The sequence below is a fragment of the Lineus longissimus genome, chromosome 10 (assembly GCF_910592395.1).
Source record: "Lineus longissimus chromosome 10, tnLinLong1.2, whole genome shotgun sequence".
Lineage (NCBI taxonomy): Eukaryota > Metazoa > Nemertea > Pilidiophora > Heteronemertea > Lineidae > Lineus > Lineus longissimus.
This window is the reverse complement of record NC_088317.1, coordinates 16,662,039-16,685,666: the sequence shown is the minus strand read 5'-3', so window position 1 is coordinate 16,685,666 and position 23,628 is coordinate 16,662,039. Positions and strand designations below refer to the sequence as shown.

The 23,628-nt window shown below is 44.8% G+C and overlaps 3 protein-coding genes across 8 annotated transcripts in view; 1 reads left to right on the top strand and 2 right to left on the bottom strand.

Moving 5' to 3' along the window:
• Window positions 1-62: 62 nt before the first annotated feature.
• Window positions 63-13,000, bottom strand: LOC135494230 (zinc finger CCCH domain-containing protein 13-like). 2 transcript variants are annotated; one of them, XM_064782071.1, is made up of 16 exons: window positions 12,706-13,000; window positions 12,214-12,414; window positions 11,867-12,002; window positions 11,316-11,482; window positions 10,909-11,042; window positions 9,872-9,985; window positions 6,866-9,393; window positions 5,686-5,983; window positions 5,099-5,384; window positions 4,539-4,674; window positions 4,119-4,362; window positions 3,240-3,334; window positions 2,990-3,106; window positions 2,443-2,703; window positions 1,972-2,198; window positions 63-1,456 (listed from the first exon to the last, which is right to left on the bottom strand). In XM_064782071.1, exons 1-16 carry the CDS (start codon window positions 12,838-12,840, stop codon window positions 1,301-1,303), a joined length of 5,235 nt encoding a protein of 1,744 aa, XP_064638141.1. In that variant the 5' UTR covers window positions 12,841-13,000; the 3' UTR covers window positions 63-1,300. The 2 variants fall into 2 exon arrangements, with proteins under 2 accessions (XP_064638141.1, XP_064638142.1); XM_064782072.1 differs by having other exon boundaries at window positions 6,989-9,393.
• A 702-nt stretch (window positions 13,001-13,702) lies between these two features.
• On the top strand, window positions 13,703-20,287 carry LOC135494231 (methylcrotonoyl-CoA carboxylase subunit alpha, mitochondrial-like). 3 transcript variants are annotated; one of them, XM_064782073.1, is made up of 12 exons: window positions 13,703-13,896; window positions 14,408-14,625; window positions 14,802-14,949; window positions 15,118-15,351; window positions 15,500-15,709; window positions 16,175-16,358; window positions 16,860-16,969; window positions 17,707-17,920; window positions 18,262-18,348; window positions 18,660-18,847; window positions 19,017-19,196; window positions 19,501-20,287. In XM_064782073.1, exons 1-12 carry the CDS (start codon window positions 13,816-13,818, stop codon window positions 19,636-19,638), a joined length of 1,992 nt encoding a protein of 663 aa, XP_064638143.1. In that variant the 5' UTR covers window positions 13,703-13,815; the 3' UTR covers window positions 19,639-20,287. The 3 variants fall into 3 exon arrangements, with proteins under 3 accessions (XP_064638143.1, XP_064638145.1, XP_064638144.1); XM_064782075.1 differs by lacking the exon at window positions 13,703-13,896 and adding an exon at window positions 14,086-14,119; XM_064782074.1 differs by lacking the exon at window positions 13,703-13,896 and adding an exon at window positions 14,198-14,231.
• Window positions 20,288-21,698: 1,411 nt separating this feature from the next.
• The window catches only part of LOC135495139 (inactive ubiquitin carboxyl-terminal hydrolase MINDY-4B-like), a 24,043-nt gene continuing 22,113 nt past the window's right edge, over window positions 21,699-23,628 (bottom strand). For all 3 annotated transcript variants that reach the window (XM_064783576.1, XM_064783577.1, XM_064783579.1), the window contains 2 exons: window positions 23,364-23,460; window positions 21,699-22,887 (listed from right to left, as the gene is read on the bottom strand). In XM_064783576.1, the coding sequence (XP_064639646.1) occupies window positions 22,836-22,887; window positions 23,364-23,460 (149 nt within the window). In that variant the 3' untranslated portion in view covers window positions 21,699-22,835. The remainder of the gene's footprint in view (window positions 22,888-23,363; window positions 23,461-23,628) is intronic.

Below are 23,628 nucleotides of genomic sequence, written 5' to 3'. Positions count from 1 at the left end.
CCGCGGTGGGTCACAAATAATTGCATCCCTTGCTTCAACACTCCTTTAGACCGAAGTTACATAGACCTCATTCGTTCATTTACCACGAGTCACTTTCCGGGTTTTTCTTTCATTCCTCGGTGAATGCACGCCACAAAGCCGTGCATTCACAGGGGAAAGAAAGCAAAAGGGGAAAATGAGTCCTGGGAAATGAACGAATGAGGTCTATGTAACTTCGGCCTTAGAAACAATCACTAGGATTTACCAAAACAGTTCCGGTCAAATTACGAAGTACACAGAATTGTCGTCTGAACAACTTTTATTGTGAAATTATTCGTGATGTAAAAACATCCTTTGAATGAATCACGACCATTACATCAAGGGGCAGTGTCTGACATTGACTATGGAGAGAAACCGGCTCAACAGATTAACTCATTTGTAACATGATAATATCATCAAAAACATACAATTTCTAAATAATCGGTCACCATAATTGTGACGTATTCTTTACATTCTGATGAAAACTTTAATTGTATTCCATGCTTGTACAACACAGGGAAAAGCAGCCTCAAGACATTTTCAAAATTGTCCATATACATTTCTTTCAAGGATATTACAAGGTAAATACAGAGAATTTGCAACTCCAAATTATTCAAACAAAATATTTCATGCTCCACATAACAGGTTTTAGCAGGGGATGATTCCGATCCTTGATGCATCCAGGTGTTCTCCAAACATCCACTCATCGCAGGAAAAGACGGGTGACGATATCTAGGTAAATGTACAACTGGCCAAGACATTCAGTACGACGGGTACAGCGACACCGGGCAAACTCTAGGCCATGCGGTTGACAAAGGCATACTACTGGCACACACAATACTACAACAACCAACAAGGTCGGGGAGGGATTTGACAAAGACAATGAAATAACTTTTCCTCTCTTCCTCTTGAGGATAATCAATTCAGGGTTTGATGTCCATGTTAAGAAAAACAGGAACTACTGTAAAAGTGTTTGGTTGCCCAAGGGAACTCTCATCTTGAGAAAGGGGATGCTGTACTACCAGTGACATCAAAATGTATCAAGACTACCCAATGGCAGTGGCCTCAAAGACAGCTTGGATGAAATTCAAATAGCTGTCAAGAGAATATGAACGACTTGAGGAGTTTCCTGGACATCATACAGGACAGAAAGCTTTCAATGGTCATCTTCTTATGGTCTCGTACATGGAGAGGAGATTTGCTATGAACGTGGTCGATTCCCGAGCCTCAAAATTTGAACATTTCAGTTGGACTTAAATTCTCATTGTTTAATGGGTTCGGTTTATCTCAAAGGTTCTGTGGGTTGTACAACATCGGTGATGGGCATTCCCATCAGTTCTTTGTAACTAGTCTGTTTGGCCTGCTTCAAAAGCTGAGCACTTAATTTCACAAGGTCTCTGTCTATTTGAACATTGTAGATCGGTGGCTGGTCCTGCGCCTGAAATGAAAAAATCAAATTGGAATTAAATTACCAACACTGATTGCTACCACGCAATGGGGCCTGGGTTGCGACCCCAGGGAGAAGCCAGGATCATATTTCTGGATGAACAGGTATGGGTTTCAAGGAACTAGAATTCCTGCTCATCGAGATATTCGAGAGTCTGTCAGATGACACTTGAAGCAGTGGTCCCTTGTACCCGAGTGTCTATGCCAGGGCAAATAAAAGTACAGTGGAACCTCCCTTAGCGGACACCTCCCTATTAAAGGACAACCTCTCTATTAAGGACACTAGTTTTGGTCCCAAATTGGTAGTTTCTATTCCATTTGACCTGTCTGATCAGGACACCTCTCTATTAAGGACAGCACTTGCCAGTCCCAAAGGTGTCCTTAATAGAGAGGTTCTACTGTAGTCTATCTTAATCATGGACTCTATAACGCTGGAAAAATCCAATAGGATTACAACACCGGTAAATAAAATATGATATGATGAAACTATATGAGAAACATCATTACCTTTTCCACTTTGCACAGTCGTCTCCTGATACTCAAGTCCCTCCTGGCACACAGCGCCCTCCGGTATGGTCCAAGATTACTAAGAAGGTTGGCGCGTTCTTTCCGTTTTGTCACTTCGGTAGCATGCTTGAACGCAATGTCATTATAAAATTCAAATTTGGGCACAACCAGCGCTGGCTTCGTTGGTTTGTCATTAGCTTGCTCCTGTTTGTCTGCCGATGGGTCGACTGTGAAAAACCGAAGTGAGAATGTGAAATTACATTATTTAAATGACTGAAAACGCCCAGGGAATGAGTGGGAAAAGGGAACCAGTATAGAGAATACTCAGTGGAACGTCTCAAAGCAGACATCTCTGTGATAAGGTCACCTATTCTATGAAGGACACTACTTTTGGTCCCAAAGTTGGACATCTTGCCCAATATGGCACACGCCACAGCGCTCCACGTAAAGGCAGAACATCATGGGGCTTACCTGATACCGATTTTAATCCAGTTTCCGTATCTCTCTCACCATTCTCTAGTGCCATCTGTTTCGCTTCCTCCTCAATCATCGCCTGGCATCTTTGCTTGAGTTTCTCCATCAGGGCTTCACCGGCATAGGCCCTGGACACTCCAATGCGGGCCAGGACGTTCGCTGGGGAGAACCTCTTGAGGGCCGAGCAAGACATGGGAGGTTTAGGCCGCGTGTCCTTCACCAAGCTTGACCAGTCGATGTCGAGGGCATCCACTATGGCTGAAGAAATATACGAAGTCGTATGATCAGGAGAGTGTTATGCAAGGTAAATGAAGATCATGATTGCACTTGTAGCAGCAAAGATAAATTCTAGCACAGAACTGTTGGTCAGGAAAGCTAGGAGACAACGAGAGAGTTTTTCACGTCCCATTGGAAGGGACTGAAGTAAGAAGTTGGTCCATGACAGGTTACTAATCCAGTTTTTGGATCAAGAGTCTGACCATTGAACCACAGGACCAGACAGTCAATGCCCTTGCAGTCAATCTGAAATAACGAACACACTAACCTGTATTTTTTGTTTTGGATCCATCTTCCCCCTGCTCGCCGCTACCATCATCAATAGCGATGAGTTCTTCTAACTCGTCATCCGAGATGGGATCGTATTCCATATCGACACCCTTCTCTGAAACGAAAGGTCAAGCATTACAAATAATTCTAACAGGTTTTAGAAAATGGTGTGTCAAACTGTCAGAAATTACTCAAACTGATATTACAAAATCTGTCTGGACCAAGAGCTCCCCTGACCATGTACTAACCATCATCATCACCAACGGCACCCCCAGCATCCCCATTCCTTGGTCCATTCTCTCTCTCTTTCTTGATGTCCCCATTCCTCTCGGGTTCAGCCGGCCTGAAAAAACGACAACACAAGAATACAAACTGAACATTCAGACAAAAAAGAAAAGGTCTGAAAAACAAACTTGAAAAGTATGGAGATTATTTGCAAACACCGTCAAAACAAAACAAAGGGAGAATTTGACATTTTACAGTACTCATAGCACTGTGCTGTTCCTGCAAAACAAGACATGCTGTGCTGAAGGAACGAAAGCCCTGCATGTGGGGCTATGCTGAAGGAACGAAAGCCCTGCATGTGGGGCTATGCTGAAGGAACGAAAGCCCTGCATGTGGGGCTATGCTGAAGGAACGAAAGCCCTGCATGTGGGGCTATGCTGAAGGAACGAAAGCCCTGCATGTGGGGCTATGCTGAAGGAACGAAAGCCCTGCATGTGGGGCTATGCTGAAGGAACGAAAGCCCTGCATGTGGGGCTATGCTGAAGGAACGAAAGCCCTGCATGTGGGGCTATGCTGAAGGAACAAAAGCCCTGCATGTGGGGCTGTGCTGAAGGAACGAAAGCCCTGCATGTGGGGCTATGCTGAAGGAACGAAAGCCCTGCATGTGTGGCTATGCTGAAGGAACAAAAGCCCTGCATGTGGGGCTGTGCTGAAGGAACGAAAGCCCTGCATGTGGGGCTATGCTGAAGGAATGAAAGCCCTGCATGTGGGGCTATGCTGAAGGAACGAAAGCCCTGCATGTGGCTTATTTGATACCTATCTCAAGTTTGACACCTGTCATTTTCAACAGTACCATCATTGGACTAGGGCAGTCAAGTTTTCACATTTCGACCGTTACGTACCTATCTCCTTCCCCTGCTGGGATACCCGGCGAGGCCGGTTCCACGATCTTATCCTTCTTATCCTGCTTACTATGACGACTCCCCACGCTGCTCAAGCTAGAGCTACGGTAATGGCGGCCACGTTTCGGCTCCGTGCCGTCCCTCTCTCGCTGTTTATTTCTCTCTTCTTTGTTGAGTATTTCGTCCGGGTCGTCAGACCAGTCGCTGAATGCACCGCTGCCATGATGGCTCTCGGAGCCTGTACCTGTGGAAAGATCAACAAATTATTTCCAAATAAGTCGTTCTCAAAGCTGTTCGTCCATGTATCGTACAAAGTTGAACCTCAGTGACTGTTTGTCGTGACCCTCCGGTATAGGCTGCCATCACGTCATATGTCAGACACCTGTGATAGTCGCACATCGAAGTATGAAATGTACATACCTTTACTATCTGGCCTCTGTCGCTTCTTCTCTCGGTCCTCTGGAGCTCGGTCATCAGGAGGTGATTGAGAGCGTTTACGTTTGGACAGCTCAGCCATGTAGCGGTCAGTCTTGAACTTGGCTTCCTCGTCCAATGACTGAATTCAAGAAAAGAGAGCATTAGATAACACTTCTCGCATGAAGACACTGACATCTTGGGAACACAGCAAGGTCTTGGAAAGACAAACTCCTTCATCTCTGCCAGGTTATTTGGCACCGAAAATGCCACACTTGAATGAAAGGCTATACTTCATCTGAAACTTTGAAGTCCAAAGTATCTAAAAATACTTCCTTGGCCAGAATGAGACAAAGTGTGATAAAAAATGAGCCATTTGAAGCAAAATACTGACAACTTCCCAACCATTTCAGCGCATTTTTTCCGAGCAGTGCTTTTTTTGTGAAATCAGGTAATATTGAGGGAACAGACCACATTCTTTACAATCACAACATTGAGAACAGAAGAACATATCCAGAGCTTGACAATGAACTACTGTGCAGAAACTCTAAAATGGAAATACTCACCTTTCCTGGGTCATTTTCCCTCGGATCATCTCTCGGTGGTTTGTTCCGTTCCGACCGACCACTTTTCATCGAGTCGGTCGGCGATCCGTCGCGTTTACGTTTGTAAGCAGGTGACAATGACCTGTCACTGTCGTGCGGACGTTTCCTTCTGTCCTGGTAGTGTCCATCAGCGCTTTCCATCATTGGCGGCGGGCCTCTGTCGTCGAAGCGATCTGGCAGCATCCGTCGGTCATCGCCACGCATTCGATCATCTGGCCGTAAACCAGGTGGTCGCCGGTCGTCAAACCTAAAAACAAAAGTTATGGGAGAATTTTTCAACCAATCAAGCAATAAGCACTTAAAAGAAGGATATTTTTCGAGCACTACTTAATACTTCAAGACTTTAGGTTGATCAGTTTCTGAGAATGGGTGGATTTCTTTATAATACACCTATTGCCACTTGATTTTTCATACAATGCATTTTCATGATGAACAGAATACCCGACTGCAAACATAGAAAAGCGTATCACACACAGTTACAAAGTTTCTATAGAGTGCGTTGCAGCCTCATATCCCATAAGAATGAGACTAAGAATTTCTAAGCGTACCTATCTCCCGGTCTTCTGTCTTCCCAGTCCGGCGGTAGCCGCCCCATCATCTCAGGAGGCATGGGAAGACCTCTGCCAGGATATTCACCAAACCGATCCCTACTCCATCGATCATCGCCGAATCTACGGTCCTCGGGATCCATGTCATCACGACGTCGGAAGCCACGGCCTTCGAGGGGATCCCACCCGCCACGTCTTCCGCGGTCATTCCCACGGAAAGGAGGGAAGCGGCCCAATGCCATTCTGCCACGGCCGCCGCGCATTGGCGGGCCAGGGAAGTCTTCCATTGGAGGCATATCTACAAAATCACATCAGGGAACAACATTTCAAATGTATTCTATGAGACTTTAGCCTTAGATTCAAAATGGTCAAGATTTATAACTTATATAAGCCACAAAGTAATGTTTAGTTTCATAGCCTAATGGGTTCAAAGAACACAATAGAACTTAAAATGCCTGAGTTTTATCACCAACACTTAAAAGTTACTTTGAAGGTGATTATTTTCCATGAAGTGGAACCACGGGAACTTAGACAGACTATTAAAATTGCTACCATAAGATGTACATGTGATGCATTGCTTGTAAATGTTGTATTTAACAAGCTTAGCTTGTAAGCCTGACATGATGTTTGAGCTTATTATCACCATCTGTATCAATATGCACACTGACGGACGTGAACCAACAACAAGAATGAACCGGATGAATCTGAGTATACATGATATTCACACGCATCCATCACTCTCAATGGCACCAAAAAGCGATGATAAAACAAAAGGGTGGTGTGCATAAGCAAAGCAAAGGAATTTCCCAGGTGTAAATCTATATGCAACTACAGACAGATGATAGTCATCTCAACTTATCAAGGGCTCCAGTCGCTCACCACTTGGGCATGCCCTTTCATCGAGGAGGGAGCGTGACCAAGTGGCAAGATGACCAGACGCCTTCCTCGATAATTCAAAATGACAGAGGAGTGCATCTACAAAACAAAACTTGTGCAGTAAGGTTCTAAACCACCTAACAACGTAGGCAGCAACAACACCTAAACACTGAAATGAAGGGTTCCCACTGCTGTCACCTCAATAGGATGCTTGGAAAGATTCATTTGAAAAAAAAAAAAAATTTCCAGCTTTTTAGCCTCAAGAGTGGGAACCCTCTCTTCTCCCTCCAGATCAATGCCTTACCTTCCTCTGGTGGGAATTCAGGTGCTGGCTTACCATAGCGGTCGTCAGGCATGAACCTACCACCTCTACCACCCATAAGTTCACGAGGCGGGGGAAAGGGCCAGCCACCCTCAGGAGGATTACCTGGTAGACCACGCTGGAGCTCCATCTCTAAGCCCTCCCTTCGCTCGCGCTCTAGGAGCTCTCGTGCGGACAGCACTGGTGAAGGACCACGGCGCTGCCTAGAATCCTCGGGCCTTTTTCGTTGATCGCGGTTAAACATTTCTCGCTCATTCCATGCAACTGGTGACTGTCCGTTGCGACGACCACGATCGAAATCTCTTGTTGGGGACCCACGCCGATCTTGTCTCGATTCGTTAGGCCTATCCCTGGGATCTCCTCCAGGAGGCCTGTCTCTAGGGTCACCCACAGGAGGCCGGCTGGGATCTCGTGGATCCCGATTATCTCGAGTCCGGTCTGGTCCCCGACGTTCATCGTCCTTATCGCGACTATCAACATTTCTATCCCTCCCACGCGGATCTCGAGACCGCTCATCATCTCGTCTATCCATGCTACGATCGCTTCCACGACTGCGCTCATCGTCTCTTGCCTCACGATTTCTATCGACACTCCGATCTGCACTACGCTCCAAATTACGATCCGAACTTCGATCGGTATTCCGGTCAGAACCGCGGTCCATACTGCGATCCCCACCACGTTCCAAACTCCGATCCTGCCCCCTATCCATGCTACGGTTACCACCGCGATCTAACTCACGATCCCCGCGTTCAAACCCTCGGTCTCCGCGTTCCAAACTTCGGTCCCTTCCCCGATCCATACTCCTATCTCCACCACGATCCATACTTCGATCGCCAGCTCTTTCCAAGTTCCTATCACGACTCGATTCCATACCGAGTTCTCCACTTAGCTCCATATTACGATCCCTGTCTCGACCTCTCTCTAGACTCCTATCCCTTCCTCGGTCACTGCCACGCTCCATGCGATCGTTTCTCTCCATCCTCTCACCACCACGCTCCATCCTATCGCCTCCTCGATCTGATCTATCTGGGCCCCGGTCCCCACCTCTATCCAATCTCTCTCCACCCCTTTCAATCCGATCCCCACCCCTCTCCATTCTATCACCTCCCCTCTCGATCTTCTCTTTACCCTGATCCAGGCGATCATTCCTTTCCAGACTGCGCTCCTTCTTTCCACGCTCATCCCGATAACGCTCATCCCTGCGCTCAAACCCCCGATCACCTCTTGTAGTCCGGTCATCACCTCCACGTGACCTATCATCCACCCTACTTCGATCATCAGAACTCTGATAGCTCCGTCGATCCGGTGACTGGCGATATTTATCCCGACCAGACTCTGATCTTTCAGGTGACCCGTGACGCTCCCTGTCATCTCTCCTGTCTTTCTTGCCATGTGGGACATCCCTCTCAAGTGATCTATCATGTCGACCAGGGGAGTGTGAACTCTTGCGTCTCTGATCCCTATCATCATAGTCTCGGCCCCGCCTCCCTTGAAACTCCTCCGGGGAGACAGGTGGCTTTCTATGATGACCCTTAGTCCGATCAAAATTCTTATCCTCTTTTTGTAAGGAGCGTCTATCCTTCTGCCTCTCATCCAAGCGATTCTGATCAAAGGAAACGTCTCTGGGTTCTGGCGATCGTGTCCTATGCTGTCCGTCGTCACCAGCCCGGCGCTTATCATGAGAATATCTAGTCCGATCATCAAATTCCCTATGATCTGCCGGTTCGGGCCAACGTTCTTGGTCCTTGGACCCCTGGCTGCCATGCTTACTACTCCTACCCTTCACCTCCGGTATCTTAGCTCGCGTTTTTTTCGGAGATTCGTATTCTGATTCGCTCGAAGAATCGTCTGATGAATCAGAATCGGAATCACTTTCTGAGGAAGAGGATTCGTATCTTCGTTTCGGAGGGGGCGCAGGCTTTTGCCAGTCTCCTTTAGTCTTCGAATAATCATTGCCAGATTTCAGGTCATCATGGCGTTTCTTCCTATATTGGTCTTGCGGATGCAAATCTCTGGCTTTAGAACCCCTAACGTCTCTTGGTGGGCTAGGTTCTACAGCCCGTGCTCGATCCGATGAGCGTAATCGTTCCCCATCATCAAAATAACCATCGTCCCTCCTTTTAGGCGCAGCAACTGCTCTCGCATACTTATCAACACGTCCATCATCACGATGTTTATCGACTGACCTTGGCCTATCATCCTTAGGTTTCTCAAACGTCTTTTCCTCCCGGAATTTCCGCTGTTTTGGATCATACGGATCCTTCTCCTTCGGCGATATCAACGCCTTTTTCTTGCCTTTCTTCGGCTCAGGAGAAAGCGACAGAGTTCGACTTTTCGATTTCTTAGCCGTAGGCAACAATAGTGACAGTTTCTTTTGTTTACGGTCAGGACTTGCGGAATGTTTCGACCGAACGGGTTCGGGTGATTCTTGTTTGGGCAGTGTTGTATACTTAGCCTTTTCCTTATGTTTCTTAAAAGGATCGCGGAGAAGACTCTCGTTCGACGAATGCCTGGAAAACACAATAAAATGTACATCTCGTAATTATGGACTACGATGTCTCTTGGACAGATTGTAATCAAGGTGCAGGTACCACATTATTTCATCACCTATCGAAACCACCTGAAGTGCTAGGGTTTGAACACCAGATGTAAAACCCAAGTTCCTCCTATCTGGTGTCTATGCCCAGCCAAAATACCCCACCAAGTGAGAAATATGAGTAACTCGCAAAGACTCCACATGCTCTGGCTGAAGACAGACTCACTCGGCCTAGAAACCTAAGTGACGTGCCATAACTTCGGCGACATCTTGGGTTGGCCATTGTGACATCATCTTTTTTCATCTTCGCGCCACCCAACTGCTGCACCACCATAATTAATCTTTGAACAAAGATTAGCAGAGCTAATACAACAGGTACCTCTTTCTCTAGTCAACCCAACTGAGAGAACGACACCCCTGTATTGATTCAAGAATCGAGTCACATTTCTCACCTCTTAGCAGGCTTCACCTTCTCAACACTGGGACTACGTCGACGGATCTTTGGCACAGCAATGGGTGGAGGTGATGCCACAGTCTTCATTTTCTTTTTATCCTTTGCCTTTTTCCTACAAAAGATACAGATTTTCTGTGTGTTTAGATAGAACAGATGGTGAGCAACTTCTGACATAAGGTAGCAGTCCAGCTTATTAGGGGCAGCGGTAGCGCAGTGGAAGAGAGTCGGCCTCATGATCAGGAGGTCGTGGGTTCGACTCCCGGCCGAGTCACTGCTTGGTTCCCCTACTGGTCGAGTTCAAGTGAGCACCTTCTGGTTGCTCCTTGAAACCCCTGATTGATTTCTGTGGAGACCGGGGTAATAATATGATATCCCAAAGCACTTTGAGCGAGAACTAGAGTGTCATGGAATTGCGCTATATAAAAGACTCATTATTATTATTATGTCCTCTCTTTATTTTCGCTAGCCCTTTCTTCTCATGATGTTTTCAGGAAGTTGGGGTACAATCGCGAACCTTAGAGGTGCAAGAAGCCTTACCTAACTCTCAATATTGCTTTGGTGGAGTAGTCATTTCGGGCAAAACCTCGGTGACTGCCTAGCTTGAGACAACCAATGCTTCTAGTTCAGATTAACTTAAACAGGCCTTTCAATTACATGGAGACCTCTACACTCTGTATTTTTTAAGCCTATTTTGGGGACATGTTTTTTTTTCTTTTTAGCTTAATTTGGGGACATTTCGTCGTGCCAATTTGCCTGAACATCGACGTCCTTATTGACTGACATTGTCCCATGCACCTGAAAACTCATAATTTTAGGATGAAAAGTATCAAATTAGGCCATTTAGGATGAGATTTGGTCATTTAAGGTGTCAAAAAATGCTTCAGGGCGTCAAATTACCCCTTAAAAAAAATTGGGGGGAAATTTTTTCAGGGCCTAATTTGGGGACATGCCAAATTTCCTACACCGTATAGCGGTGTGAAAATGATGTAATCGAAAGGCCTGTTAAACCAGTGCCAGCCAACCAACTGTACTTACTTTGGACTGAGTTCAGCCGCGGGCATCTTGGTGTGCTTCTTTTTATCTTTAGATTTTCCCTTCTGCTTTCGATCTAAGTCCGAGTCCGAGGAGCTACTGCTCTCGAGGAAAACTGGTAAAACTTCTTTCAAGATCTGCAATATAATCATCGCGGAGGGTCAATATCAGATATGAGGTCAGATTATCGGAATACAGCGTTTTTCCTGGCTTTTGTTAGAACTAGTCAGACCTTCCCACCTTTTGTTTTGTTTTTTCGCATCGATGTCAATTTTGTTGTTTCGTACTTTGAAAAAAGTTATATTTTCACAGTTTGATGGACTTTCAAAAGGATTTTTGAGTCAATTGGGTGCCGCTGCAAGATGATTTAGAAATGACTAAGGGAGGTCTTAAAATAACTATCCAATTACCTTCCCAGGTTTGTGAATGTTGATTCGGACGTTTTCTCTCTCCTCCGATCGCTCCTCTTCCTGCAGCTGACTGAGTTCACGCTGCAACTCCTGACGGCGTTTCATAAGCGTCAGTTCCTGCTCAAAGTCCAACATCCGCTCGTTGAATTCTCCGCCACCAGTGAGGCCTAGAGAAAGAAGATGGGGACTGTTAAACTCTCACACTGGAGATTGATTTCAGAGTATTTGACAAGACCGTGAGCATTTCTTCCGTGCGACTACAATTCTGGCCCAAACGGGTTCAACAGCCTAGTGACTCTGTCTTTGGCCAGGGAGAGGAGATCATCTTAAGCCTATGTCAGCTCAGATGAGGTCTTTTCTTTTCTCTGGTATCAGTACCAGGTACAAGGAACCTTGGTTTTACGTCTCACTCAAAGGACGAAGCAATGTAGGGTTAAGTGTCTCGCTCATGGACACCGGGACGAAATAGTGGTGATCCTTTCGAGAGTCAAACCCATGAACTCCTGATTTTGAGCCCTGTACTCGTTGATCTCCCTTAGCAGACTACTAACCTCTGTCAATTTCACTTTCACTATCGGTGCTCTGCGATGACGTCTTAACAACAACTGTTGATCTGATCTTTCCCGCGTCCTTAGCGAGTAAGTCCTTGTCACGTCTGCTCTTGCGAGGTTCAGGACTACGACGGCGCTGAAAAAGATGAAAATGAATTCGAATTGATGCAAGTCTAGAAGAGTAAGACAAGTCTTGCTAGGTGAATGGGTTAACCTTTTTCTTGAAATGCAGCGATAAGCTCATCATTTGATCAAGTATTTGTCCATTCCAAATAGAATAGCAGAGAAACTGTTTTGTGTGATATCAGCTATCCTGTCAAACACCGAGTCCCTACTCTTCATCTTACCTCTGGGGATAATGATTCACTTCTCTGACGTTCACGACTCCTGCCTTTCCCTTTCCGATGTTTCATTTTATGTCGCAGATCCTCGGGGCTATCATCCCTTCGGTGATGAAGGGGTGGATGAGAGTAGCGACAACTGGAACCATATGAGCAGGAACCAGTATTCATCCACTTATGGCATGGTCTCTCGTCTTTTTCAGACAGCTGAAAGAGATTTCAACAAAAATAGTGTATAAGATAGGCCTAGCTGGAAGATGGTGAGAATAGGCCAATTGCCAGATACCCTGGTACAACCGGAGCAACTGCATAATAGCTGGGACACTCTGTGCTAAATGATGGCAATTGTGTACATAATGTACAGAGGGACAGAGTGTACATAATGTACAGAGCTACTACTCACTACTCAGTCTACTGTCCCGGCCATTCTGTAGTTAGGCCTATAAATCAAACATGAGCTACACATCACACTGCATTAGATAGACAACAAAGACTTACAGCGTCCTCCTCATCCCTGTACCTCCTCGAAGCGCCAGGTCCAAGCCGCTCGAAAACACTTGGCTTCCGTTTTTCAGAAGTTTCTGAAACACTGGACCCCTTTTCTACGGTCACTTTTCGTCTGACTTTGCTCATTTCTTGCAAGGGATAACCCTGCAAACGATGTCAGCAGTAAGACTAGATATTCGTGTATCTTTAGAACGTCACTCTGGCCATAGGGCACTTTTAATTTTGGGAGAAAATATCAATTTATTTCAATTTTGTGCAGAAAAACGGAAATCCTGGCAGTCGCCATTTTTCGGCATGCCCAAGCATGGGCTGTTGGTCTGAAGAAAATTATGGATCATTGTAACACGTTTCATTAAGTTTGTGACAATCTCAATCTGTTATTGTAATAGATTGGTGATAATGTATTAAGCTGATATCCAAATTTACCCAACAATCGTTGAGTAAATGAGGTTTCGAAAATGGTCAGACCGCAGACCCATGGAAAATCAAAAGTAAAAATGGCGGCCTTGATCAGGCAGATTTGCCTTTTACCTGCACACTTCAGGTTCGTTCGTCATGTCTTCAGGTCCGATACTACTGAAAATATACACATAATATAGAGTAAATCACGACAAAAACAATGATACCAAAGTCAAATATATTGGTGCTCTAGATCGTGTGCAATCAGTACAAATATTGGGCACTTGAGGCCACTTTTGTAGTTCATATTTTACTCCAAAGGCGTCGCCACTGTACGGTGTTGTCCTGAATGAGCTTTTTTCAATCCCTTTTAATGACACAATTATGAATAGGGCAATAACTTTCAGTTGAAGTGGCTTGTATCTGATGCATTATCGTAGATGTATTCTATTCACCTTTGATATTTCGCCCCAGAAATGTATACCTGAAGCCCTGTATAGTCGAGTGTAGGCCTGCCGACTCGGCCGAAGTCCAAATATTTGAAAGGGTATTGTATAGTAAAAGTCTTCATTTCATTTCAGGTCAAAATGTGTCCTTGGCACTGGAAGAACAACTGTGCGTTGCCTTTCAGGTGGCAGCATCAAAGTTCAGCCAATCGAAAAAGTCCTCATAGCTAACCGAGGGGAAATAGCTTGCCGCGTTATGAAGACGGCGCGGAAACTGGGTGTCCGCACAGTGGCTGTCTTTAGTGAGGCTGATAGGGACTCCATGCATGCGGATATGGTGAGTGTTGGTTGATGAGAGAAACTAAACGTCTCTGTGGCTTGCATTGGTCCAGCAACCGCTGAAGTACTACTTTAGTGAGGCTGATAGGGACTCCATGCATGCGGATATGGTGAGTGTTGGTTGATGAGAGATACTTAAGTCTCTGTGGCTTGCATTGGTCCAGCAACCGCTGAAGTACTACTTTAGTGAGGCTGATAGGGACTCCATGCATGCGGATATGGTGAGTGTTGGTTGATGAGAGATACTTAACGTCTCTGTGGCTTGCATTGGTCCAGCAACCGCTGAAGTACTACTTTAGCGAGGCTGATAGGGACTCCATGCATGCTGATATGGTGAGTGTTGGTTGATGAGAGATACTTAACGTCTCTGTGGCTTGCATTGGTGCAGCAACCGCTGAAGTACTTCGGCCAGGAAGTCTTTGTGGTGTAATATTCATCACAAGTTGGGTCAAGTAAGCATTTAGACTCGGAGAGGTGTTTTCATGTGCTCATTGACATTTGTTTTCCAGGCTGATGAGTCCTTCTGTATTGGACCAGCAGCTTCTCAACAAAGTTACCTCGACCAACAGAAAATCATTCAAGTTGCCAAGGCGACGGGTACCCAGGCCATTCACCCTGGTTACGGATTCCTCTCAGAAAATACAGAATTTGCCGAGTTGTGTCAGAAAGAAAATATCATATTTATTGGACCTCCTTCTTCTGCTATTCGGGATATGGGAATTAAAAGGTTAGTGTTGTTTTATTTTGTATTGACAAAACTCCATAAAAAGATATGTTTTCTGTGAGTAATTTCTTTAAATTGACACCTGTTTTTAACTTTTTCAAAATAAAATAGGTTTTTGCCAACTAAAGCCATCCTTTCATCTAATTCTTAATGTATGTTCGGTATTAACTCCTTTTCAGTACCTCCAAACACATCATGTCAGCAGCTGGTGTGCCTATCGTCGAGGGTTACCATGGCGAGGACCAATCAGATGAGAAGTTGAGGTCAGAGGCGGAACAGATCGGGTATCCTGTCATGATCAAGGCCGTCAGAGGTGGCGGAGGAAAGGTGAGACACGTTAAGTTTGAGAAAAACGTAGTCGGGATAGGATCGAGTAACCATTTTCCAAATTGTGACTGAACAAGTTAGCATGTTCTACTGTCAGGTGTGAAACACTTCTCTCAATAGTCATTACATATCAGAAGTCACAGAGATTTTTTCTTTCATTCATTCTAGGGGATGAGAATCTGCATGGACGACAGTCAGTTTGACGAACAGTTCGAATCTGCCAAGCGAGAGGCGATCAAGTCGTTCGGCGATGACGTCATGTTGATTGAGAAGTTTGTGGAGATGCCGCGTCACGTTGAGGTGCAGGTTTTTGGGGACCAGCACGGGAATTATGTTTATCTGTACGAAAGGGACTGCAGCGTTCAGAGGAGACATCAGAAGATTATTGAAGAGGCACCCGCGGTAAGTTTGGCTTGAGATTTTTGCAAGTGTGGACGTATCTTGCCTATCAAGAGGGTGTCCACTATAATACAGGCAGAAAGACTTGGCCATGGTTTTGGTTTGCATATGCTATACAGATAAACCTCTTATTCTCATTGACTTTTTTCAGCCGGGAATTTCCGATGAAGTGCGCAAGTCCCTTGGAGAAGCTGCTGTCAAGGCAGCCAGAGCTGTCAACTATGTCGGAGCAGGGACAGTCGAGTTCATCATGGATAAAAATCAGAAGTTCTACTTCATGGAGATGAACACGCGTCTTCAGGTTGAACATCCAGTCTCGGAGATGGTGACTGGGGTGGATCTGGTGGAATGGCAAATCAAGGTGGGTGACAGCTGTCATGTGGTATAGATATAATAATTTGCCTTTGCGCTAGTTCCAGATCATTCTTCAGATAATTTGTCATCAATTTCAACTTTAAAGGGAACTGGAACCGCCGAGCGATTTATTCAACTTTTCGACTTTCACCGCCCGAGAAAGTCGAACTTCCAACTTCATATTCGAGTTCAAATTTGTAGCTCCGCCCCCAGTGCCCGAGCATGCGCAGTTCAATTTGTTATCATTGAGAATCATGTGAGAATCACGTGAGTCATGCGATCTTTCATTCATGAGTTTTCGTAGTAAATTCCATAGTAGTGACGTCACTCAATGATTGACAGCTAGGCGCCATGTTTCATTCATGCCTCGTTCTGATCACCCGATACGCGGGAAATGAAAACGAGGTCATACGAACTGGCTCGGCGATTCCAGTTCGCTTTAAGTTTAAATCTCTGTTTTCTCCATGTCAAGGCCGCAGCTGGTGAGAAGCTCCCCGTCACCCAAGATGACATCCCGCTCCATGGTCACTCATTTGAGGCCAGAATATACGCCGAGGATCCGAACAATCAATTTATGCCTGGGGCTGGTCCCCTTAGGCATCTCTCTACACCAGCCCCCGATAACAAAACGAGGATAGAGACAGGTGTTAGACAAGGTGAGACTATTCAACTGGTAGCCAATTTTGCCCATTTGTGTTTCTTCCAGAAGTTGAACGCATGACTTTCAGGTTATGAGCCCAATACCCTAAATATATCTCCATATGAATGCTAAACTCTTTGAGGTGTAAATACATACTGAAAGAAAATTTCAACATTGCCGTTATGGACATGTATAGAGTAGAACCTCTCTATTAAGGACAACCATGGGACTGACAAGTGCTGTCCTTAATAGAGAGGTGTCCTGATTAGAGAGGTGAATTTGAATGGAAACAACCAATTTGGGACCAAAACAAGTGTCCTTAATAGAGAGGTCGTGCTTAATAGGGAGGTGTCTGCTAAGAGAGGTTCTACTGTATCAAGTTTCAGCCAAGTTGCATGCATTGAATGAAAAGACCAATTTTGGACCAAAACTAATGTCCTTGAGAGAGAGAAGGTGTCCTTATTGAGAGGTGTCTGCTGAGGGAGGTTCGACTATATTTTCATCTGTCTCCCTACAGGGGATGAGGTGTCTGTCCACTACGATCCGATGATTGCCAAACTTGTTGTGTGGGGCGACGATCGTCAGGCCGCACTCAGGAGACTCAACATGTGCCTCAAGGAGTATAATGTAAGTGTAAAAGCCGTACGTGTTCTCCAAAAAGCCATTTGTCAGGGCGGCCCACCCTGCCTAGGCAGCTTACCATCCTTCCTCGGAAGAGCCATCCATCCTTGCTCTAGAATTTTGGAGCTGGAGTCATTCAAGGTGGGATTTGAGTGGCTGGGTTAGAATTTGCCATGAAAGTTTCAAGGCGAAGCGGGACTGAGTCTGGTCCCATGATATCAGGGGCGTTTACTCACGTTAGGAAAGTAGATATGAGTACCGGTATATTGGAACTTCTTTAGTAAAATAATTAATGTAGAGGATAGATAATTTTAGTTCTTTATCATTCCGAGGCGTCAATCATGTTTATGACCAATTCCACTCTTGTCAATAGCATTCCGCGAAGATGACGTCACTGCAGCTGCTGCCCTTTTTTTTCCCATCGCTGAATTACAGGCAATGTCGGACAAACATGCGGTTTCGTAATGGTTTCAGGCTTTCTAACTAGGGCAGTTAGATTCAATCTGGCACATGTCCGAGTGTTGGAAATACTACATAATTGTTCTGAATATTTCTCTCTCGGACTCTACGATATCATTCATGCTAAAAACAATGCAGGGTCAAAGACAATTGACTTTGAAATAAGCTCAAATGCGTAGAAATAAGTGTCGATGTCCGACTGTCACGTGACTAAAACGTCATCAATATCTTATGCAAATGACCTTGTGAGCTATAAATAGTAACTTCGCGGAATGCTATTACAGATTGTTGGCCTGTCCACCAACGTTCAGTTCCTCGAAGACTTGGCTTCGCACCCAGAGTTCCAGGCCGGACGAGTCCACACGGGTTTCATAGACGAACATTACGATGAACTTTTCCCGGAGAGGCACGTGACCAATGCTAGTCTATGCAAGGCAGCTTTAGCTACGGTGCTTAATGATCTAGGGTACACCCTGTATAGAAGTTCTTTAGGAAATGGTAAGTTGACAGACACTGACAGCTAACTCCATTTTCTTTAGAGGAGCTTTTTTGATCGACAATGCAATGAGAAAGCAAAGCATGACCTTTCAAAAGTAAAAATAACAGTGATATTTTGTTTATTATCGTGACTGATTCCCCTGCTGGGTTTTTTTTATGAGACACTCTTTTCATCCATTCTCCTATCTCATGCCAGGCACCCGATGAGAAGACAGTTTTGTCCCTCAATTTAACCACTGGGAGCTGAAGAAGTTTTAAGTTGATATCTCTCAAGCAATGCTTCCTACATATTGGTGGCCAAATATAACATTATTTTCAGATTTTCAGACTTTTATTTTCAGATCCCTTTTCCCCGTTTTCTTTTGGTTCGGGTATAAGAGTGAATGAAAGTGCATCAAAGAAAGTCACATTGAAGATTGGAGACAAAAGTAAGTCACTTTGCAGTCAGAAAGAAGAATTACTGTAAAATCACATAGGAGCCATCCAGACTGGTCGGTAATGATATATTCCATTACACAAGACCTATTTCCTTTTGAGGAACTTTTCATGACTGTTGCTTTGTTAAATATGGAGAGAAAGTCTGTATGAAAAGCAAACTATGTCTTTTTTTATCGAAAATTTCTTGTACAGGTTGTTGCATTGAGTCCTGTGGCCCTTAAATTTGCCCATAACTGGTATAAAACAGTGTGGTTCTTTCAAGTGAGAAGTTTCTGTAATTTGTAAGCACTTCCTTTTTCAGGTGTTGATGTCAATGCGACCTTTACCACAGGAGAGTGTTTTACGATGTCAATAGGTGGAGACACTTATTCTGTTACGGGTAGTCTTGCATCGGAAGGAAATCGGATGGTATTGACGTGTGAAATTGATGGCTATTTATCAAAATCTAATGTTGTATTTGATGAGAACAAGCTGCATTTGTTTACTGCGGTAAGTAAACCTAAATTCTTATTCATCATGGCCTCGTTTTTAGGACCAAGTCATTAGCTGTTGCTGGAATCACGCGACCATTGGTGTTTCACTGGAAATACGCAACTGAGAACATTTGTTACGTACGGTATTCCCCTTTGAAGTGTTCTGCACGTCTTGATACTTTCAGGATGGAGAAGAACAGTTCGCTCTGCCGGTGCCCAAGTTCTTGTCACAGTCTAAAGGTGGCGCTGTAACTGGTGGCGCCGTGGCGCCAATGCCGGGAGTCATCGAGAAAGTAGCTGTCAAGACCGGCGATGCGGTGGAGCAGGGTGATCCGCTGGTTGTGATGATTGCTATGAAAATGGAGGTAAGTGTCAATTCAAAAGTCTTGCCCTTTATCATTAGGACCTTAGGCAAGTCACTTCACCTCGTCTCCTTTGAATGATGTGTAAAACCCACTCTGAACGTTAGAGGGTCTACTTTGGATGAGATTGGAGGAAATAGTCATTTTTTGTGATTTCTTGGGAGCAGTTGTCCCCCTGCCTCCCCATCCTTCGCTTGCTAAGCCCCTGTATATGAACAGTGGTCATTCTAAGAATTTCCTCATGAACCATGAATTGTGCTCAGTTACAACTTTTCATTGCCTTATAATCACCACGGTTTTCTTTCAGTATGTCATCAGAGCTCCCTCTGCAGGCGTGGTCGAGAAAGTCTTGTATAACGTCGGCGATACCGTCGGGAAAGGAACGGCTTTGATTAGTTTCGTAAAGGAGGCAGAGGAGGCAAGTAACGACTCAAATGGAGAATGAGGATTTGGACGGTATCATCAAGAATTGATGAAGACTATTGGTACATGTATCGTGGAGTGTGTTTTAGTGTGTTGTGTGATCTCTAGGATGTGGATTAGAGAAATTACAGACTTTGGACCGTCGGCTGCACCAGTGACTGAGTCATAACATAACAGTATCGCGTGACTGCGTCTGACAATCTAAGTTCTGGAGAATGTTCGAACAGACCCTCACTTTGACTTCCCAATAGTTGTCACACATGCGTAGTCTCCTCAAACTCTTTTACAATGGGTTCAAATATCATATCAACTCGTTTCATTGTTAACATCTCAACTGGTAGATATTTATGTGGTGATAATTTTCTATTCTTGGAATATAAACTGCTCGGATCATGACTACATTTGTATAGTCCTCATGTTAATTTCACCGGCTCCTTTTAATCATTACGTGTACATTACAAACTTAAGCCAGGCAAAGAAGTTGTAATAATCATGATTTGTGCACAGCATATTTGCGATCTGCATGCAGCGGTGGTACACATTTGAGATCTTTGTGAAAGTCCTGGTAGGTTTCTACCGGGATGTGCACTCTCAGAATAAATTTAGCAGCTGAACACATTTGTTTATAGCGAGACAGAGACGAATTACTTGTACATAAATGTGTATAGAACTTAATAAAATTGTATCGAAATTGTAAAATCCTGTTCCCCTTGTCCCTGAAGTGTCTTCTACTTCTTCCATTTACTGGGACGCAGTCATCATTTACTACTATACCAAGGGCCTACTAGACCCAAATCCCTTCAAGCAGTGAGACACCACTTCGGGGAACAAGATAGTTCGGGTGAGGATATATTTCCGAGACGGTCACAGCCAGGCCGAATCAGTCCTGGCTGCTCAACCCTGTTGACAAGGTGAGAGAGATGAGACGGTCACAGCCAGGCCGAAATCAATCTTCGCCGCCCTGCCTAGTTGTTAGTATGGCGAGAGAGATGAGACAGTCACAGCCAGGCCAAATCAGTCTCGGCTGCTCTGCCAAGTTGTCAACATGGTGAGAGAGATGAGGCAGTCACAGCCAGGCCGAATCAGTCCTGGCTGCTCCACCGTGTTGACAAAATGATGAGAGAGATGAGACAGTCACACCCAGGCCGAATCAGTCCTGGCTGCTCCACCGCATTGACAAAATGATGAGAGAGATGTGACAGTCACAGCCAGGCCATATCAGTCTTGGCTGCTCTGCCAAGTTGTCTTCATGGTGAGAGAGATGAGGAAGTCACAGCCAGGCCGAATCAGTCCTGGCTGCTCCACCGTGTTGACAACATGATGAGAGACATGAGACGGTGATAGCCAGGCCACATCAGTCTTCGCCACAGCAAGGCCAAATCAGTCCTGGCTGCTCTGCCAAGTTGTCAACATGGCGAGAGAGATGACGCAGTCACCGAGTGAGTCGAGGTGAGGAAGTCACAGCCAGGCCGAATCAGTCCTGGCTGCTCCACCGTGTTGACAACATGATGAGAGAGATGAAATAGTCACAGCCACAGTACTTCGATCGTTTCTCCTCCGCACGTGCTAGGACGTGTCTGTCGGAGCTGACTGGACGAACTGCTGTAGCTTTCAAATACGTAAGATTATTGGCTCTTCACAACACGTCAGAGGCTCAATATGAAATACATCAAGTTGAATGAGACTAAAAGCTGTGGTCCCTTGTATCTCAGTGTCTATGCCAGGGCAAGTAAAAGATCCCACATAGGTGGACAGCAGCCTCTAGTGGACTCCACACCACCGGCAAATACCATAAGGGCTACTGTGCCAGTAACAATGATGAAGACACAACCCAAAGCCCTGCTATGGGAGGATGCAAGGCAGATTCATATTCCCACAACCTCCCTGTCTTGAGCCCTGTTACTTTACTCATAAAGAAGTGATCTTGATAAGAGCGTCCGGCACAGGGAAAATATATTGAGGCCATAAGGCCAGGGTACATGTAGACATTGGAAAAGGAAACAGTGTTCGGTTTCCACAATGTGTCACATTGTCTGCTTGATACACATGGGGCGTTCCAAAAAAGAATACAATGACAACATATTGATATTGTTAACTAACATTTAATATGGAATGTCTGAAATAACCACAAGAATCTTTACAGTAATGTATTGCATATACATGTTACAACAAATGATGTTTGTGTTAGAATAATTACATATGGACCATTCTCAAATTGGACATCTACTGGTGTGTATACATGCATATTACATGACCTACATGCATGGTGTTTTCTTATGTAAATAGTCAGCTTCCAGAGCTGAAGTTTTCCAGGATAAACTGGTCGTTTAGCATCAATGTGACCTCTATTATCAGGACACCTCTCAATTAAGGACAGCATTTGTCAGTCCTGAGTGTGTCCATTATTGAGAGCTTCCACTGTAGGTGCAAAAATGTACCTTTAAGCTACCACTCGGAAAGATTGGACATGTCTGATTCGCGAAACAATCACTAACACTTAAAGCTTTGAACGGATTAAGGAAGACATTACCTATTATCTGAACTGTAACTATAGTCGTACTTCCACCTATCGAATCCCCGTGTCTTTTGAGCTTACACCTATGAATTGCCGTGTCTAAATAGACCCGTGTGTCAAATCCCCGTGTCTATTAGCCCCATCGAGCTCGATGGGGCTAATCGGGGGCCAATTTAGACCCGTGTTCAACACGGGTTTTTTGATAGGTAGAATCTGAATAGACACGGCAATTGCAAGTTCTAAGATCCGGCGACAGATGGCGCGGTGTAGTTGCCTCGGTATTGCGCATGCGAAATTCCCCTCCGACGGGAAAGAAACACAGGAGAGCTCCCTACCTACAGCGCACCTGTCGCCGGGGCTATTAACCATTATCTAACACCACTGATAGGTGTAAGTGCGCCATGGGTTTTTTGACACACGGCGAAGACACGGGTCTTGAAAAAACACAGGGTTTTATGATAGGTGGAACTACAACTATCGGTAACTGATAAGTGAAAAGTTAAAGAGGAAATCTGAGCCATAAGTTTGGTTCAAAATGGACAAAATGGAATCCCTTATCTTTTATCGCATTATTATTGCAGTCAAAGTTGATGCACTGGAAGGATATGTCAAAGTTTTAGAATTCAGCAAAACTGGCAGGACTTGTGACGGGTTATCGTGTCCGTAGGCTATTCAACAATACATGTACCAGTCGTCCAATCAAATTACAGGAATGGAGAAACTCGGTCGTTCCATGTGACTTGGGCATCCGGCCACCTGAAACACAAAAGAACATTGAATTACTAGTTGGTTAGTAGAGTTGGCTGGGCTTTTGTCGAAGTGGCTCATCAGAAAAAGACAGATCTTTTTTTTTTTTATATAATTTTTATTTTCAAAAGTATCACACAATACAGAATATCATACAGCAATACAAAAAGGTACGTGTACATTTGAATTTTTTTTTTTTTTTTTTTAAACATAGACACCGTTCCCCCTCCCCCCTCCCCACGCACACACACCCTTACCCTTTCCCCTGGATAGTACTACATGAAAAGCTGTTTGTGTCTGTTCATCCCGCAGAGCTAGTGATTCCATTTTTTATTCCTGTTTTTCAAATTTTTTTTTCCCTTAAAGAGCCAACATAATCCTTTCGTTCAAGGTATTTAGATTTTAGGTTTGTTGGGCTTTTTCCCCTGTCAGATCTTATAGAGCACTTTATAATGTACAAAATTCTCAAAGCGCTTTGCACTTACTTGGTCATGATGCACTGTTCAAGCGCAGGTAATTTCTTTCTTTCTTCCATGCTGTGCAAAGCAGTCTTTCCATGTCGCTGACGACCATAGCGTGTATCTGAAATATTGAAAACTTCATCAAAATCTGAAAGATGGTTCAGGTTGGCTGACACCAAAGAAGTAGGCCCTGGGTGATGCTCTAGCCTTCCTCCCTAAAGTTGTGAGCCATGCCACTGGACTCCTACCACTGCACTGGCATGATGACACTGTTGAGAGCCTCATAAAG